This window comes from Nuphar pumila, chromosome 14 (genome assembly GCF_984573655.1).
Source record: "Nuphar pumila chromosome 14, dmNupPumi1.hap1.1, whole genome shotgun sequence".
NCBI classification, from domain to species: Eukaryota; Viridiplantae; Streptophyta; class Magnoliopsida; order Nymphaeales; family Nymphaeaceae; genus Nuphar; species Nuphar pumila.
The window spans coordinates 87166040-87184127 of NC_143262.1; the positions used below are offsets into that span (position 1 = coordinate 87166040).

General features: G+C 33.8%; 1 protein-coding gene across 1 annotated transcript in view; it reads left to right on the forward strand.

The window, feature by feature from the left end:
* Nucleotides 1-18088, forward strand: part of LOC149817258 (uncharacterized) — a 128513-nt gene that overhangs the window by 10634 nt on the left and 99791 nt on the right. Inside the window, exons 7-10 of the mRNA XM_089987053.1 lie at nt 24-147; nt 6338-6435; nt 6577-6873; nt 16474-16538. Coding sequence (XP_089843179.1) covers nt 24-147; nt 6338-6435; nt 6577-6873; nt 16474-16538 — 584 coding nt within the window. The remainder of the gene's footprint in view (nt 1-23; nt 148-6337; nt 6436-6576; nt 6874-16473; nt 16539-18088) is intronic.

The window sequence follows — 18088 nt, forward strand, 5'->3', positions numbered from 1 at the left end:
TACTGTTGCCTATGTTGTTTTAGCAGGGGAACTCTTTAATACCATCTCCTTCAAGCTCCAAACATACTGAGAGCAGTATCAGTTCTGCTTCTGACTATTCAAATGATTCTGAGTCTGACCCAAGTCAGCTTTCAGAGGATTCTGATTGTGAGTACTCACCAAAATCTGCTATTTACTTGAACTCCCCCAAAGGGAGACAGTGTGAATGGTTAAAAAATCATGGCACCACAAATTTTAGTATAGCTAGAACAATTAGGCAAGTAGTTGCAGGCATGCCAAAGAGGACTGCAACTTGTCATGTGGATGATGGCAAAAGTTTGTTAGTTCTAAATGACTCTGAATGTTTAACTGGTGTTTTTGGGGATATTGATGTGAACTTAGGACATGGTAAAGCTGAAGCATCTTTTTTGATTCTTGGTTTTGTGCATGGTTGAAATTGTTGTTATCCTGATGCTTTGTTCCTTCCTATTTTCTGTTTTTTGGCGAAGCATCATTTTCTCTATTAGTGTTGGAAGGGAATTGGAAATGTGATGAGTTTAGTACAACATGGATAAAACTAAATGTTATTGGTTAACTAAAAGGTGTTTGTGTGATGCAGAGAGTACTTGCTTTTGTGCATAACAACTGACTATTCAAATAATGGATTTATCTAAGGAAATTGATGATTATGCATGTGTGCATAAATGAATATATCACTTTCTTGAAGAAGCAGTCCTTTATCTTGGGGCATCCTGATTATGCATAATGAAAAAGCATTCTTCCATTATCATGTTTAACCAAGACTAAATCTGGCTTGAAACTATCATAACTAAAATAAAATACATCAAACCTTGTAAGATACAAGAACTAAAATCTGTACTATGGATTTTGTCCTTCCAATTCCAACTTGAGGATTGTTCCTTTTATATGTCTGCTTTTTTATTAACATAATAGTTAATAATCTTCTTCGTATCTCATATTTTCTTGCTTTTTCTGGGCAACTTATTCGTCTATTTGTATTGATGAGTAGCTGACTTTGCATATTATGTTCATACTCATGGTGCTTATTTGAGATAAAACTTTGTATTGAAGGCAGAAGCATGAACATGTTTTTTTCTTATTGGATATTTTATGAAAATATATGAAACATGTGCCTTTCAAATGTTGCATAAAAAGGCTCTCTTTTGTTGCATTTGGGGAATAGAGATGTCAAATGTTCTTTGAATTGTAGCAAATCTTAATGATAAAGCTGGCCTATGATTTGACTTTCTTGTTGTATTTTCATGGATATCACTGTTCTAAAAACTGTAGTAGAACTGTAGAAGGCATTTTAGAAGAGTCTACGATATGTGTTTATTGGACTGTTTCATACCGTATCATAAGATGCAGAACCAAAAGTTTTTTAAAAAATTTAAAAAAAGAAATAAATGTAAGCACTAAAACTACTAGAATATCCATTAAACCTAGATGTAGACTACTAGAGCATATAAAGTAACAACTAACAAACAAAATCATTATTAAACAGACATATCAAGTTATCAACAAGCTGAATACATCAGAACAACACTAATCAGTGTGATAATTCATTAATCAACTAACAAAAAAAGAATAACTCAATTTTGCCTAGATTCGTCAATCATGGCAAAAACGATAATGAAAGGATCTTCCTCTTTTGACTCATAGTCACATATAGACGATATTTTGAAAATATAGCGATAATATAGCTGTAAATGCATAAAACAATATTAAAGGCAAAATATCATGATATTTTGAAAATATCATGATATTTTGAAAATATCATGATATTTTGAAAATATCATGATATTTTGAAAATATCAGAAATTTATATATGTCACGATATTATCGTGATAATATCATAACATTATGAGTTTCCTTTTACTTTTTTACTTCTTTTCTGTCTCTGAAGTATGTTTTTCTTTTTTCGTTTATATTTTTTACTTGTTTCTTTTATTATAGGTGTATTTCATTATCTAAACATGTTATTTTTCTTACTTATTTCTACTATTCTTATATATATATATATATAATTTTTTTTTGAAGCATCCAGATTTTCCCAATCTTTATCAACTAAACCTATATTATCGCAAGAAATTTCCTTGCCAAGATATAGCCGAGACCGATATTTGTGACTATTCTTTTGAGTCATTCATTTTCCCCTCCTATAGTTTAGACTTTGCATAAATTTACCTTTATTTTTTGAGCTCATCTTGCAAATTGGCCTTCAGCTGCCTCCGTCTAGCATAATTATTCAAAATGCTTGACTATTCTTGCATCAAATCTTCCAGTATGAGAATGCATTGATTAGACATCTTGTCTCCATGATATACCTTGTTAGGACCTCTATAAAGTATGAATAATATATGTATTTTATTATTACATAAATCAATATAAAAATTAATGGCCTTATAAATTTGACATTCTAAGATAGTAAGATCTAACCATTACTTGAGTCTCAGGTTATAGATGATAAAGACAAGATCGTTTAACCATGAGTGTTCCAACCTATTACCTTCCCTTGTGTGCATGTGTTCAAACTTCAAAGATCTCCAATTTCTCTCACACATACTAGCATTGCACATGTGGCTTAATATATGTTCAACAAATGAGGACGACGTTAGAGCATCTTCACCAAATCTACTCAATTGTTAATCCGAATAAGAAAAAAGAAAAACTCATAAGCTTATAATTCATAAGAATAGGCTCATAATACAAACATATAATTAAGGATAATACCATTGCATTTCAAAATTCAAATGCATACTTGATTGCGATGAGCTATGCAATAAGCTTACGTTCTTCCTTCCAAAATCCTTTTCTTTGATTGTAGTATAAATAGTGGTTTACACTTCTTCATCTAGATTTAGATCTTCAATGGTGTTTAAGTAATCCTTTATGCCTTCATCGCATCTCTATCTTCTAAACACATGGGGGAGAAGAAGATGGAGGGGTTCAAATAATAGGTTGTAACATGAATATCTTGATGAAGCTGGCCATTCTTATCTTCCAAATAGGCTTATAATATTGCTTCCTGCCCTTGAAATTATCTATGATTCATTCCTTTTCCTTATCTATATTATATAGGTAGGGCATATCTAGCATCTCATTACGTGTACTTTCTTCAATACTTTCATTAATGGCACATTCATCTTCAGAAGCATACCGCCCCTGCCAAAACTTTGATGGAATGCTAACTCCACCATTTTTGTCATATTATTTTTCCTATTTACTAACAAGTGTTTATTCATCTGAGAATACTAATTTCAGCATTTTAGTCCCATTTCTTTTTCCTATATACTATCAAATGCTCAATTTATATGATGCAAACATTTGCTTTAATGCACTTTGATGCAACACAAGTCTTGGCACTTTCAAAATTAGACATTGTCAATGTAGGGCGTATCGACTCGTCTCTATTGATGAGCCTCCTCATGAGATTTAGCACCTTTGAATGATTGTATATGAATTTCGTAATCTTCTTACATCTCAATGATGGAAGCAATTCCATTCCTCTCTCTAATATCTTCAAGCATGAGATCGGTATTGTGTGTTGCATATGGGCATTAAATGGAACTCTTATATTGATGGTGAACCATTTTTCTATCCACTTTAATGATTGTTATGGTATCAATGATGACTATCTCTTCTATCATCCCTAAAAATATCTTGGTCAACTCCTTTGCCATCTTTTAGTCTATCTGACATATCAAATAGACCTAAAAACATCACTCATTTAGGAAGAAACACAAAATTGTTCACCAAATTTTGTTGCCTGTTATCAATCCATCCATTTTCCATAACGGTGCAGCCCATACTCTTCCAATACTCTGAGCTCACTACACCATAGTTTGACTTGTACAACTTGTTTTAGTATAATCTATTTCAAATCTTTTCCCTTAATGCATGATAAGAGGACATCTTATAACTATATCCTATGCTGGTAATGGCATCAGCAATTGAATGTCGTGCACCTCTTCTGAAAGAAACAGTCAACTGCTAGGTTCACTTGCTTGATCATCTGTTTGGAAGCCATGTTAGAACGTATATCAAGCTGAGCTCATCAGGCTGTTTTAAGCAAGGTTGTAAAAAGTGTATCGTAACCTATATATCGGTCAGGCTCAAAATAAGCTGCATATCGTATCATTTTGTATTGTATCGTAAAAACTCACAATTTTCACTAAAAAAATCTTAAAAAATTTAAATAAATCCAAAAAAATTATAGAATACAAGAGTAAAATAAATTTATGCAACAAGATTAACTAAACATAGATATGTCATTAAACATTCGTTATTCAACTAAACATAGATGTCACAACTCACAATCAACTAAATATAAATTTCGTTACGCAATTTTTATGACAAATGATACAAAACAACATCATCAATGATGTTTACTATCAAATATCCCAAAGGTCCTCTCCTTGTGCAAGAATCGGCCTCCAAAATGCTCTCAATCCTCTTAGGGTGCATGAGTTCCCCTCTAATGGCCTCTACATAAATGAAAAAACCTGCCTATGGAGGGTAGGTGTTTAAAACCCATAACAAAAAATGGGTTTTGGCCCTTTTTAAAGTGCGCTGAGGGTGTATCATACAATACACTAGATATAGATATGATACCCACCAGATACGACTATGTATCATATCGTTATGCTTGATAGTAACTATACTTATTGTAACGTATCGTACAATATGGTACGATACAACCATGGTTTTAAGTGAAAAATAACTGCCAGTCTTGCATCTTGGACTTGTAAATCCTCTCCTTGTGGTTGCTTCTCCCCTCTTCCCCTTTGTGATAGTGAGTGGTATAGTCTCAGTGCCACTATTACCTGTGGCAACTGTGCTTTTGATCTTCTATTGTTGAAGAATTTGCACATTTTTTTATTAGGATGACTAACACTCGCTCCAACACTCCCAACTACCTTTATGACCCCTCACTTCTTTGATGTTACCTCTTTCCATGACTGCAACATGTTCCAACCTCCAATCTTTACTTGCTTTTGTTTTTTTCATTTTCTTCCTCTGAGTGCCTTAAACAATTCATTTATCTACTGCTTCACAACTTTTTGGCAGCTTTTTTAGAGGTGCATGGGTAACATTTTGCTTTTTATCAAATGATGCGTCATTCCAGAAAAACCTCCATGAATCTCCTTGTCTCTATACTTATCTCTGATAATCAACCAATTGTTGTCATAAACCTGAATAAAATGATCCCAAGTCGGGTTTTTTGAAGTAGCCTTTCCCCAAAAATAAACTATTTATGCAAACATCTCTTTTAAGAAAATATATCAGGCCTCTTACCTCGTGGTTTTGAGCTTTAGGGCTCTCTTCTATCTCCAAAAATTAAGATGCTTGGTTTTATGATACACTTGCACAAAAAGACACCTTTAAATAGCTGGATGAGGGTAAATCTCTCAAAGAAGCACCATATAGGACTTGGTTTTGGACAAACCCCTAATTTTCTATGGTGGTTTGATCCAATGAGGTAAAGGTGTTTTCAGGCCTTGGGTGTGAAAATGTGGTAAAAAAGATCTTTTTTTTTTCCCTTAAAAAATCTCTTAAAAATGGCTGGACACCAATTTCCCGATTGCCGGGAGCTTTAGGTTCCTGTCAGCAGTTGACTCGTCTAGTATGGATCGTATTGTATGATATGTGATGATGCCACTTGATGATCTTAATCCACTATAATAGGACCTATCTTTTGTCGCTCTAGAGGTTGATACTGTGGTACAATGTACTGTATCATTCGATACAGTATGACATTTACAACATTCATTGTATTAGAGCATGTAACATGTCTTAAAAAAATGCATAAAAGGTCTTCTTTTTTCATGTGAGAGTATCTCAACGATGTTGTCTTCATGCTTGTGATTTCTTTCAATTATAATTTAGAAATTACATCATTGTTAAGCACTTCCTACTTATAGCTGTGGTGAAAATAACTTCACTCCATTCAATTTGGTTGCATGATAGTTTAGTTTTGATCTTCTATGCTTAATCTTGTTTATCTTTAGTAGCAGCAGAAACTGGATTTTCGGTGTCAAGATTGATTCTCATCTGCTGCTGCTTTCTCAACCCAACATTGACCTTGTGTTTGTAATATTTTAGTATTTTCTTAATTTTCCTTTTATTCATTTATTTTTCTCTTCAATTTGGTGTGTTTTTTATCTGCAGTTTGTTTTATTTTTTAATTAAATTTGCCTTCCCTCATCTGGTCTATGAGTTAAATTTATTATATTGTGGAGCTTTATAAATGTTCTTGTTATAGGTTTTATATTATTTGTTTAGTGATTTTCACTTTTTTTTTTCTGTTTCTTCTCCCTGGTTCACATTTGCATAGATTTAGATGTGGAACATTCCCTTAAACCAGACTATGGTGGAAGCATTAACAAGTTTCATCATGAGCAAACCCGCGAGCTATTCTGTTTTGCCTGTCAGGTTGGCTGTTTTCGCTCTACTGTGCATGTTCATTCATGCGTGAATGCATGGATATTGCTATCATATTGCCCTAGTTACTGTTTTTGTATAGATGTTCTTGTTACAGTGTTGTCTTTGTGATCTGTTTCTTTGTCTTCATAGTCAGCGCTTGCTGGAAATTTGTTGCTCTTATGCGATGGTGTGGACTGCCATGTTGCTTTGCACACATTTTGTCTTTATCCTCCTATGCAAGTGGTCCCTGAAGGCTCCTGGCTCTGCCCTAATTGCAAAGAAGGCTCTTTACTCACTGAAGACATCTGGAAACAACCCATATTTGCAAAGAAAAAAATTCATTCAATTGTTGGTCGTAGATGGATTTGTACAGATACCAGTCAAAATGTGATGCAAGAGCAGTGGTTGATAAAGTGGGATTCATTGTCTCATCATCATGATGCTTGGGTGTGTGAACTTAATCTGACTTTATTTCAATATTTATTTTCAAATTAAAAACGTGAAATCTCATAATAGTAAACTTCCTCTGGTTTGATGATATGTTATAAATTAAGACATAATATGCATTTATGTTGAGATGTTTCTTGTGGTGCATTTGGAAATGGATATTGCTCTGATGTGATAATTTTGTTTTAATTTTTAAGTTAAATATTTTAATTCGGATTTGGATTGCATTTGGAAATGGATATTGCTCTGATTGATACTTTTGTTTTAGTTTTCAAGTTAAAGGGTTTTAATTCTGATTTGGATTATTTTATGTGGTTGTTTTATATGGAATTGGATAAATTTCGTTTTGGCCAATAATTTATGTTGAAAGGAGTTTCTTGCATAAACAAACTTCTGTGTCCATACTTCTATAAAAATGTGTGCCAACTAGAAAGTCCAACTTAGGATTTAGGAACCATGATTCTATTGATTGATGGGAACCACATCACAAAACTACTATCAACAAACTTGAATCAGTAAATGAAATTTTGTGTGAGAGTGAAGGTCCCTCTTTCTGTTTGTGTTGAAATCCATAAACGGAGAGAAAGCCTTTCAACTTCCACTAGTAACAAGTGCTTATTCTAAAACTCCAAATTACTGCTCTTTGTTGCCACAAATTGGAACTGTAAAAATGGTTCTATATGCCTTTATTTGAGATTCGAGCTTCATAGATTTTCATCATAGTATGTGAGTGACTGAACTAGTGGTATATTAACATAAAATGCAAGCATGTTTCTCTGTCTGCATTTCAAACCTGAGAGAGCTGCTCTCAATAGAACACCACCTGATTTCTGTGAGCCCCTAAATTTGTTAAACCAAACAAGTGCAAATTCATGGTTTTGATGACCCATGGCTCAAAATAAAACTACATGGTCAGAAGCCAAAATCAATGTCAGATGAAAATCACATGTATCCACTAATCTATCCTTTTTCTTTTCTCTGGAGGAGTTAAGCATGAAGTATTTTTAAGGCGTTTCAGAAAAAAATTGCACATAGATTGCATGTGACTAATTTTATCATTCATAGCTATGTCACATGGGTGCGGGTGCGGCACTTTCAAAAAACTTGGGTGCGGGAGTGCAGCAAAAATATAAAAAATTATATATATATATATATATATATATATATATATATATATATAAAGTCCAAAAGTTGGACATAAATGACCCTGGATGCGTTGACTGCATCCAGGGTCAGGTTGACCGCATCGGGTGCAGGTACGATGCGGGTGCGGCACCTAGTTGGAGAGTCCCTGTGACATAGATTCATAGGAATCCTTTTGGGAAGTGTTCTAATTTTCTTGCAAATGAATTAGATCTTGTGCCCAAAAGACCACATTTGTTCACTATGGATGGTGATGCAATGGGGACTGGTTGAAAAGGTGCAGGAAGGTCCCCATCTTTGATGATTATACCAAATCTGGCCTATTTAGCCCAGAACTTTGTGGACAATCTCTACTTGCTCTAGTTTTTCTGGTTCTTGACATTTAAAATTGGTCAGATCTGGGTACTGTGACATGACTGTCACTTTTATGCTATGTCACGTATACAACAGGTGCGGGACATGGACACGCTTCGTACAACATGCGAGTTTTCTAAAGTATGACACAGGTGCATGTGTGTTTGTGTGTGTGATCAACTGATCATGTATATTCAAAACTCTTAAGCTGATGAAATAAAGCATGCATAGCATCTAAATTGTAAATTCTCAAACAACAGTTCTAGATCATAATGATTAAACTTAAGGAAAAATAAATCTAAGTTGAAAATAAAAATGTAATGTAATCATGACAAATTTGAAAATAAAAAGCACACAACTAAATAAAAACAAATATTGAAGATCATGAAAAGAAGTCCATAAAGTTAATGAGACGGTCAATAAAGTTCATGCATGTAGCACACATGCTGAGTGAAATGTATGACATGGCTTTTATGTACCTTATGGGTTCAATAATGTTAAAATATTCTGTATATATGTTTATACCTAACTGATATACATACATTTATACAATATATGTATATCCGGGGTATTTTGGTCATTTAATAACATGTAATTTAATACAGTCCAATAGGGACTGTAAAGTCTTTTTTTCTTTTTTGTTTTTTTTAAGTCATTCAAAAGACTGTTGGAGAGGCAGTCCAACGGGACTGCCTCCCTTCCAAATAGAGCCTCACCCGTCGTTGGACTGCCTCCCTTCCAAATAGAGCCTCACCCCTCTGTTATGTATGCTTTTCTAAGCACTCTTAATGCAATTCTTATTTATTTTTAGTGTGCTCTTGCTCCTATTTGTGAGTGTGGTGTGTTAGACCTTAGTGGCTTGTTGTATTTGGCTCATTAGTGTCCCTTGTATTTGTGGTTGTGCATTCTTTGTAGCCCTTTAGTGGCATTGTGTTTATGCACTTGTGGTTTCATTTCATGGTATCCGAGCTTAGGGCTCTTAAAGTGGTGAAAGTTATCTTGGGATTGCTCTCTTTGTGGTGGTGCTCTTCAATTTTTAGTCTTCAAACGCAAGCCTTCTTCATTATGGGAGAAAGAGATTTCGCCTTCGTCATCTCCTACAAGCTCAACGAAAGCAACTATTTGATGTTGGTTACCGTAATGGAAAATCACTTCAAAGGTAAAAAGGGTTTGTTAGTGGAACCACTAATGAACCTCAACTTAAATTAACAAGAAGAGGAGATAAATTCAAAACTCTATCCGAAGAAGAAAGAGAAAGTTTTGCAAGAATACCAAAACAAGTTGGAAGATTGAGAAGCTAGCAATGCTCAAATACTTTTATGGTTCATGAATACCATAGATTTCATGATTGCTACCAACATCGTCAAATTTAAAAGGGCATGTGATGCAAGGATCTTCGTAAAGAGTACCTTCATTTAAAAAGATATGGCTAGGCTATATTATCTTCAAGACAAGGTACGCAATATCAAACAAAGAGATAAAAGTGTAAGAGACTCTTGTGGTATCTATCTCCTATTTTGAATGAACTAGTTATGTTAGAACCAAAATGAGAAGGTTCGACTATTAAAATGAGAAAATTATAATTTGAAAAAGAAAACCTTTTCTTTTTTTTTATATGGTCTCTGACCGGAATTCAAGCAAGTTAGGTCCTCCTTGCTTCATAGGACTTCGACTCCTTCTATAAGTGAGGCTCTTGCTTAAATTTGTCAAGAAGAAACAAGACTTGGAATGCACAAGTTTAATGATGAGGTTTTTGCCGTATAAGTCCCAAAATTTTTGTAAAAACTTATAAACTACCTCACTTTGAAAGAAAATTCAATGGAGAAGGACATAATGTGTGAGGATACAAGGATAAAATTACTTGTCATCATTATAAAGAATCGGGTATATAAGACCAGATTGTCTCAAGCTCAAGAAAGTGGCCACCGTAAGTGAAGAACCTCAAAAATCAAAGAAAGGGGGCAACTTCAATGATTTAAGAATTGCCCATGTAGCAGAGGCCATCTCACAAATTCTAAAAGCCACTCCTTCTACATCCGGTGCTTCTTATTCTCTTTCAAGTAAGTCTTCTTGGATTTTGGATTCACGAGCATTTTTTCACATGACTTATAATGAGTCTCTATTATCCAATTGCATTAATTCATATTTTTCATGTGTGTCAAAAGCCCATAGTACTTTGAAAGTTAAAAGTATAGGAAGCCTCAACAATACTTTAATTTTTTTTGTTTCAAATGTGAGGGTTATTCCAAAATTAGATTTAAACATTTTTTCGGTATCTCAAATTTTCGATTATTGATATAAAATATTCTTCTCATCTAAGGCTTGTTGAGTGCAAGATCTCCGGTGAGGGAAGTTGATTGGGCAAGGCCATAGAAGATGATATATTTACTATATGGATTCCTTATGTTTACCTAAAAACTTTTTTTGTAATCATAATTAATTTAGATCTTTGGAATAAAAGATTAGGACACCCAAGTATATCTAAATTGTCTCATTTTTCATTTTTGAATTTTTTTATAAGGATAGAGAATTTGTACATGAAGATTGTATACTTTGAAAAATGCAAATGATGCCTTTTGGATTTAGAACTTTTTTGACTAATGAAATCTTTGAATTAGTGCATTCGGATGTACGAGGCCCTACTCCCGTTATGTCAAAATGTAGTTATTCATATCATGTTACATTCACATATGATTTTAGTAGGCATACTTGGATCTACTTAAAATCAAATCCAATTTTTTTTTGTGCTTTAAAATTTTTCATAATCTTGTTAAAAATCAATTTTGTTTACAAATATTAAAATCTTTCGTTCCGACTCAGGGGGAGAGTTTCTTTCAAATGAATTTCAATGCTATCTAAAAACTCATGGTATTTTATACCAAAGATCTTGTCCTAGGACCTTCCAACAAAATGATATTTTCAAAAGAAAGCATCGTCATATTATTTAAACTACTAGGACCCTACTCATTTCAAAAGAAATTCCAATTTTTTTTTGGCCGAAATCACTTTCACCACAGTATATCTAACAAATAGAATGCCTTTTCAAACTTTGGAAAACAAATTTTCAATTGAATAACTTTTTAAAATCTCTCTCCGATTTAAAAAGACTAAGGGTCTTTGGATGTAAATGCTTTGTGCTTCTTGAAAAATATAACAAACTCTCTCCTAAATATATAAAATGTGTTTTTCTTAGATATGCTGAAAATAAAAAAGGCTATCGATGCTATGATTCAACAAATGATAATCTTTATGTCTAGAAATATAACATTTATTGAAAATGAAAATGGATTTGATCTTGAAAAACCTAAGGAAGAATCCTAGTATGCCTTCTTGTTTGATTTGTTACTTAAATCAAATAATGAAATTATTGATAATGATGATATTGATAATTTTGAGTCAATTAATATACCAAGTGAAAAAAGAAAACCAACTCATAACCTCTTACAATACTCTAGACGAAATAATGGGGAGTGCTTTTGAAAAGTATAGTCAACCAACAAATGTTGAAGAGTCTAATGTTAGAAGATTTGAACGGATACATAGGCCTCCAAATAGGTTTGTCTCCTATGAATCCGTATGCCTTCTAGCAGTTGATTCATATCATGAACCATCTAACTATGAAGAAGCTAAAAACATAAAAAAATAAGTTGAAACTATGAAAATATAATTCGATGCATTACACAAGGCCCATACTTCGACATTCCAACCTTTTCTTAGGGAAAAAAGACAATAGGATGTAGATGGGTATTTAAAGTCAAAAGAAAGAGTGACAGGTCCTTAAAAAATTAGTTGCAAAAGGATATTCCCAGGAATATGAAATAGATTATGAGGAAACATTTATCCCAGTAGCTCGCATGACCAAAGTTAGGGCTCTAGTTGCAGTAACATCTATTAAAAAATGACCTATATATCAGTTAAATGTTAAGAACACTTTCTTAAATGAAAATTTAAATGAAGAAGTTTATATGGATCTCTCCACTCGTCTGATTATTGAAAATAAAATGGTTCTTTGTCTTAAAACTTTATATGAGCTTAAACAAGTTCCTGAAGCATGATATGATCGGTTTAGTGGAACTGTGTTGAATGTTGGATTTAAATCTTATTATATTGATATTACTCACTTATCATTCTGCTTTTGTATGTTGATGATATGATCATTAATGAGAATGATCAGAAGGAAATTGAAGAAATTAAGATTACACTTAAGAAATCTTTTGATATGACTGACCTTGGTTTTTTGAGATATTTTTAGGAATTGAAGAAGTATACTCGCCAAGAGGGTACATTTTGTCTCAAATCAAGTTTGCAACTGATATTGTTGCGCGTTCGGGAATCACAAATACAAAATATGCTGATACTCTTGAAGTGATAAATGCTAAAATGAGAGCTGAAGACGAAGTTTTATTAGATGATCCAACTTCTTATAGACAACTTATCAGATAATTAATGTACCTATCTATTACCAGGCCAGACATTGCAAGTCAGTTTCAACATGCGCCCACATCAATTCACACGAGTGTTGTGTCAAGAATAGTTCGATACATAAAAAAACTATATCTAAAGGGCTATTCGTATCTTCTTCATCATCTTTAAATCTTGTTGCTTATATCGATTCTGACTGGGAAGGAGATCCCAATAATCGTCACTCAACTACGGATTTTTGTAGGTGATTCACTCATTTTTTGGAGATGCAAAAAACAACAAAAAATGTTTTTATCTTTCATGGAAGCTGAGTATAAGGCGATGACTACAACAATAACCGAGGTCGTGTGGATGAGATCATCACTTTTAGATATGGGTGTTGATGTTTCAGAATCTTCAAAATTATGTTGTGATAACAAAAGTGCCATATATATATCCAACAATTAAACATTTCATGAACGAACGAAACATATTGAGATAGATTTCCACTATGTTTGAGAAGAATACTTAAAGGGGACAATTACTTTACCATATGTTCAGTCCGAATTTTAGATTGCAGACTTTTTCACCAAAGTTTTCTTCTATCAAGAATTTTGTATGTTCTTAGCAAACTTTCGGTGATCTTACCGTAAGTTTGAGGGGGAGTGTTAAAATATTGTGTATATATGTTTATACCTAATTGATATATATATTTATAAAATATATGTATATCAGGGGTATTTTGGTCATTTAATAACATTTAATTTAATATAGTCTAATAGGGACTGTAAAGTCTTTTTTTTTGTTTTTTTGTTGTCATTCAAAACTGTTGGAGATTTAGTGCGACGACTCCCTCCCAATACATGTGAGGCTCTATAAATAGAGCCTCACCCCTTTATGTTATGTATGCTTTTCTAAGCACTCTTAATACGGTTCTTATTTATTTTTATTGTGCTCGAGCTCCTATTTGTGAGTGTGGTGTGTTAGCCCTTAGTGGCTTGTTGTATTTGGCTCATTAGTGGCCCTTGTATTTGTGGTTGTGTACTCTTTGTAGCCCTTTATTTGTGCACTTGTGGTTTCATTTCATAATATGCCTACTGTTATCTATCGTATATAGAGTTTGTATTCTGTATAAAACAGATTTAATGACTTTGAAGGAAATGTACATTGTGTCATCAAACAAAGTAGTACCCTATGTCACATGGGTGCGGGTGCGACACGGGTGCGGCGCAATTTTAAAATTTTTGGACACGGGGACTCGGCTACATATATATTATTTTATTTTATTTTATTTTATTTTTTTTTAAAAAAATATTATTTTATTTTATTTTATTTAAAAAGTGCACAGTCACAGCACTGTGCACTGTGCACAGGCACTGTGCGCACTGTGCACAGGCACTGTGCGCACTGTGCACAGGCACTGTGCGCACTGTGCACTGTGCGCACTGTGCACTGTGCACTGGCACAGCACTGTGCACAGTGCACAGCACTAAACAGGCACAACACGCACTGTGCACTGTCTCTTTTTATATAAAAAAATCATTTTTTTAGTTTTTTCAATAGACTTTTTTGGACTCGGTCAAAGTTGACCGAGTCCAAAATGTGGACGATCTCGGCCTCGACTCGTTGACCGAGTCCAGGCCGAGTCCGAAGCCGCACCCGTGTCCGCACCCGTGTCGGGGCGTGTCGACTCGGGTGCGGCACCTCCCTAGCCGAGTCCGTGTGACATAGGTAGTACCCAAAAGGTTGCCACTTATGGGCTTACAAGAATACAATAAGTGCACACAAAACACAAGGTCTCTTATGGACCAATACAATCAACACAAAAGCCTCTTATGGGCTAAGCAAAACACAAATAAAATAACAAATTTTATATATCAAATGCTTAAGAAAAGCAGAACACAAACAATGGGAAGAACCCCTTTATATAGGCATTAGGGCTACCGTGAGCCATTACTGAGCTCCCAACGGCTCTACTGGTGTTGACCATAGTGCCCCTAATCTAAATACAATAAGACAAAAAAGAAATAAAAAAGGAAAAATTACAAAAGACTCAAGTGCCCGTATTGGGCATAGTCTAGTAAAATAACCAAAATACCCCTGATGGGTATTACCTATTACAATATTATATCCATATACAAACAATATATAGGTATATATATGTATATCTATGTATATATTACCTATACATGCACAACTTTAACACATTAGTGAATTCTGCATCAGCATCAGTCCAAAAAGGACTCATTAAGATCAATTTTGTTGTTGTCGTTGCTGGCACTGTTGCTGCTACTGCTGATATTGTTATCATTATCCTAGCTAGACTTTTGGCCCATCCATACGTCCGGGCTCTAGAAAATGAATGAGTTGGATAAAATAAAAGCAATCAAGTAATGTTTGAGTAAGGAAGAAGAGTAGGGATGGCCATGTGTTTTAGAATCTATGTCACATGGATATGGTTGAAGACACGGGGATACAGCTATTTTTATGAAGTTTCCAATATGACTTGTATATAAGGGGATACGGAACGGAAGACAACGTGGAGTATGCGTGTGACAGATTTTAGTTAATAGAATGAATTTTCACTATTTGGAATGTGTTACACACCTTTTATGGGAGATGATTTACAATTTTACATGAAAACAATGGGATGTGTACCGAAAATTTTAAGATTTCAAGAATATCACTTGAAGAATGATGTCATTTTGAAAAAGTTATGAAGACAACAAGTGTTTGTCAAAAATCTGTATTTTTATTTTTATTTATTGCATGATTTGTCAGATAAGAGTAGGAAGTTGAAGAAATGTGTGTGTGTTAAATAATTTTAGATTGGAAAGATCTTATGTAGGGAAGTTGTAAGGAAAGGAAAACTTTACTTGAGGTAATGGTCTATAACTGAGGGGTAGAGTAAAAGTCCTGGTACTTGTTGTTTGATGCCTCATCTGGTATGAATTAACCCCTTGTTTTGTTAATTATTTCAGTATTGTTGTCTGAAGAACATTCATGTAAATTTGTTGTTGGGGTGAATTCTGTTATGGTAGTGGATTTCATCTTTTAACATAGGAGTGGGCTCTGAGACATGAGGAGCTTGGTCTCAGCTTGACATTTCTCACGTAATAAACAAGCCAAGATTGATCATTAATTTATGTCTTATTTAGCAAATGAACTATAGCTTGAGCATGAGTCTGGGCTTGTCAACAGCTCAATAAGCCTGTTAAGGGGCTGTGTACTTTTATCTATGTCATTCATATCTAAATGTTTGCCATAAAACTGTTGTTATTATAGCAGAAACCCTTCTTTTTTCATAGGGGAAGTCACGGGCTCAAATCTTGTTTCCTCTTTCTCTATCTCACATACATTTGCACATATGTAAATACTTGCATGCATATATACATATTGCTTTACACACATGCATACATGCTTGAACATACATATACACAACACAAACATTGTCCAAGCTTGGCTCTTCCTCCAGCTTAATTCAAGATCTATTGGGCTGAGATTGGTGGCTGGGCTCATTCAGGCTTGGGTCATGTAATTCCCTCTCAAACTATTGTTTTTTCTTTTCCTTTCTGTGATCTCAGATGTTTGATATTTTGTCACATACATTTGAGTTCCTTTTGTGGCTCTTTGTGCCATTTCTATGTCTCTGTTTGATGTGTTGAATTGTATCTGATTATTTGTTGTTTTTGTTCATTCTAGGTCCCTGTAGAGTGGGTTTACCAATTAGATCGTGCTCGATTTCGTAATTTTCGACAGAGATTTCCGTGAGTGTGAAAGTTTTTTGGTTACTTTTTTTTTCAAATTTATTTTCTCATTAATTCTCTTCATACCTCTAGCATTTCTTCTCTTCGATATATTCCTTTGCGTTTTCATCAAGGGCAGTGTTTTGATGGTCTCGGGTGATTTATTTATTCTGTATCTTGAAAAGCAATTGTTTTTATCCTTTTCCTTACTCTAAATGATTGTGTTTGTCTGTCTAGTTTAGGGGCAGATTTAATGCTTGTGTTTGTCTGTATAGATCAGGGACAGGCTATTTGAGGTTGTCTAAATTGCCACATTATCTACAGTCTGGTATGGTGTTTCAAACCCCTCTTCAATTTCACAAGGTCTGATTCTCATCCACAATATTGGAAGGCAAGTAGGACATTAGGCGCAAACGGAATTGAGAATTTTGATGGAAAAGGGAGTTCTAATATGTTTCAAAATTTCTCACTTTATATGCTTACAATATCATTATCAATTTATCATACAAAGTTATTGTAAGAAATCGCCACAGTTAGCATTCAACTGAGAGAGAGAGAGGCTAAAAAACGACAGCCACTTCTTGAGATGGCATACCCTAATCCTTTATTATGAAACAAATAATACAATAAGTTTAAAATACATGAAAATAACTAAAATGTCATTACATAAAGAAACATGTCTAATGAGGATAAGACGCACGGATCTAGATCAGATGACGGCAAACCATATTTTATCATCCTCCCTCAAGTTGTGCATGGTCATGGACCATGGACAACTTGTTCTTTAAGAACCAAAATTGATGCTTTGCTAGGCCTTTGGTGAACAAATCTACAACTTGACTTTCTGTACGAATGTGTCGAGGCTCAATCTCTTTGTCTTCAACCTTCTGTCTGATGAAATGTTGATCTATCTTAATATGCTTTGTGCGACCATGCTGTATAGGATTATAAGCAATGTTAATAACACTCTAATTATCACATAACAAAAATGATTGTGAGATTCCTTCTCCAAGATCTGCAAGAAGATGTCTGACCCATGTAGCTTAAACGCGCCTTGAGGCGCAAAAGGCGTGGCCCTCCGTGCCTCAAGGCGCAAGCTTGAGGCACAATTTTTTTTTTTACAACAAGATTTCTGAGACATAATCAACAAGATTTTTGTAGGTTAATCTCATATATTTCCAGTTATTTCAGTTATGGAATCAGTTTCTTAGTATATTACTATATTACTATATTTTAACTTTTGTTGGTTAATCTTGTATATTTTTCAGTTATGTAATTAGTATATTACTATATTTTAACTTTTGCTTGGTTAATCTCATATATTTTCCAGTTATATAATCAGTTTTTTAGTTACTTTTATATGTTAATCTCATATTTTTAGAATAATCTCATATATTTTAACTTTTGTAGGTTAATCTCATATATTTTCCAGTTATTTCAGTCAGTTTCTTAGTATATTTTAACTTTTGTTGGTTAATCTCATATATTTTCCAGTTATGTAATTAGTTTTTAGTTACTTTTATATGTTAACCTCATATTTTTTAGAATAATCTCATATATTTTAACTTTTG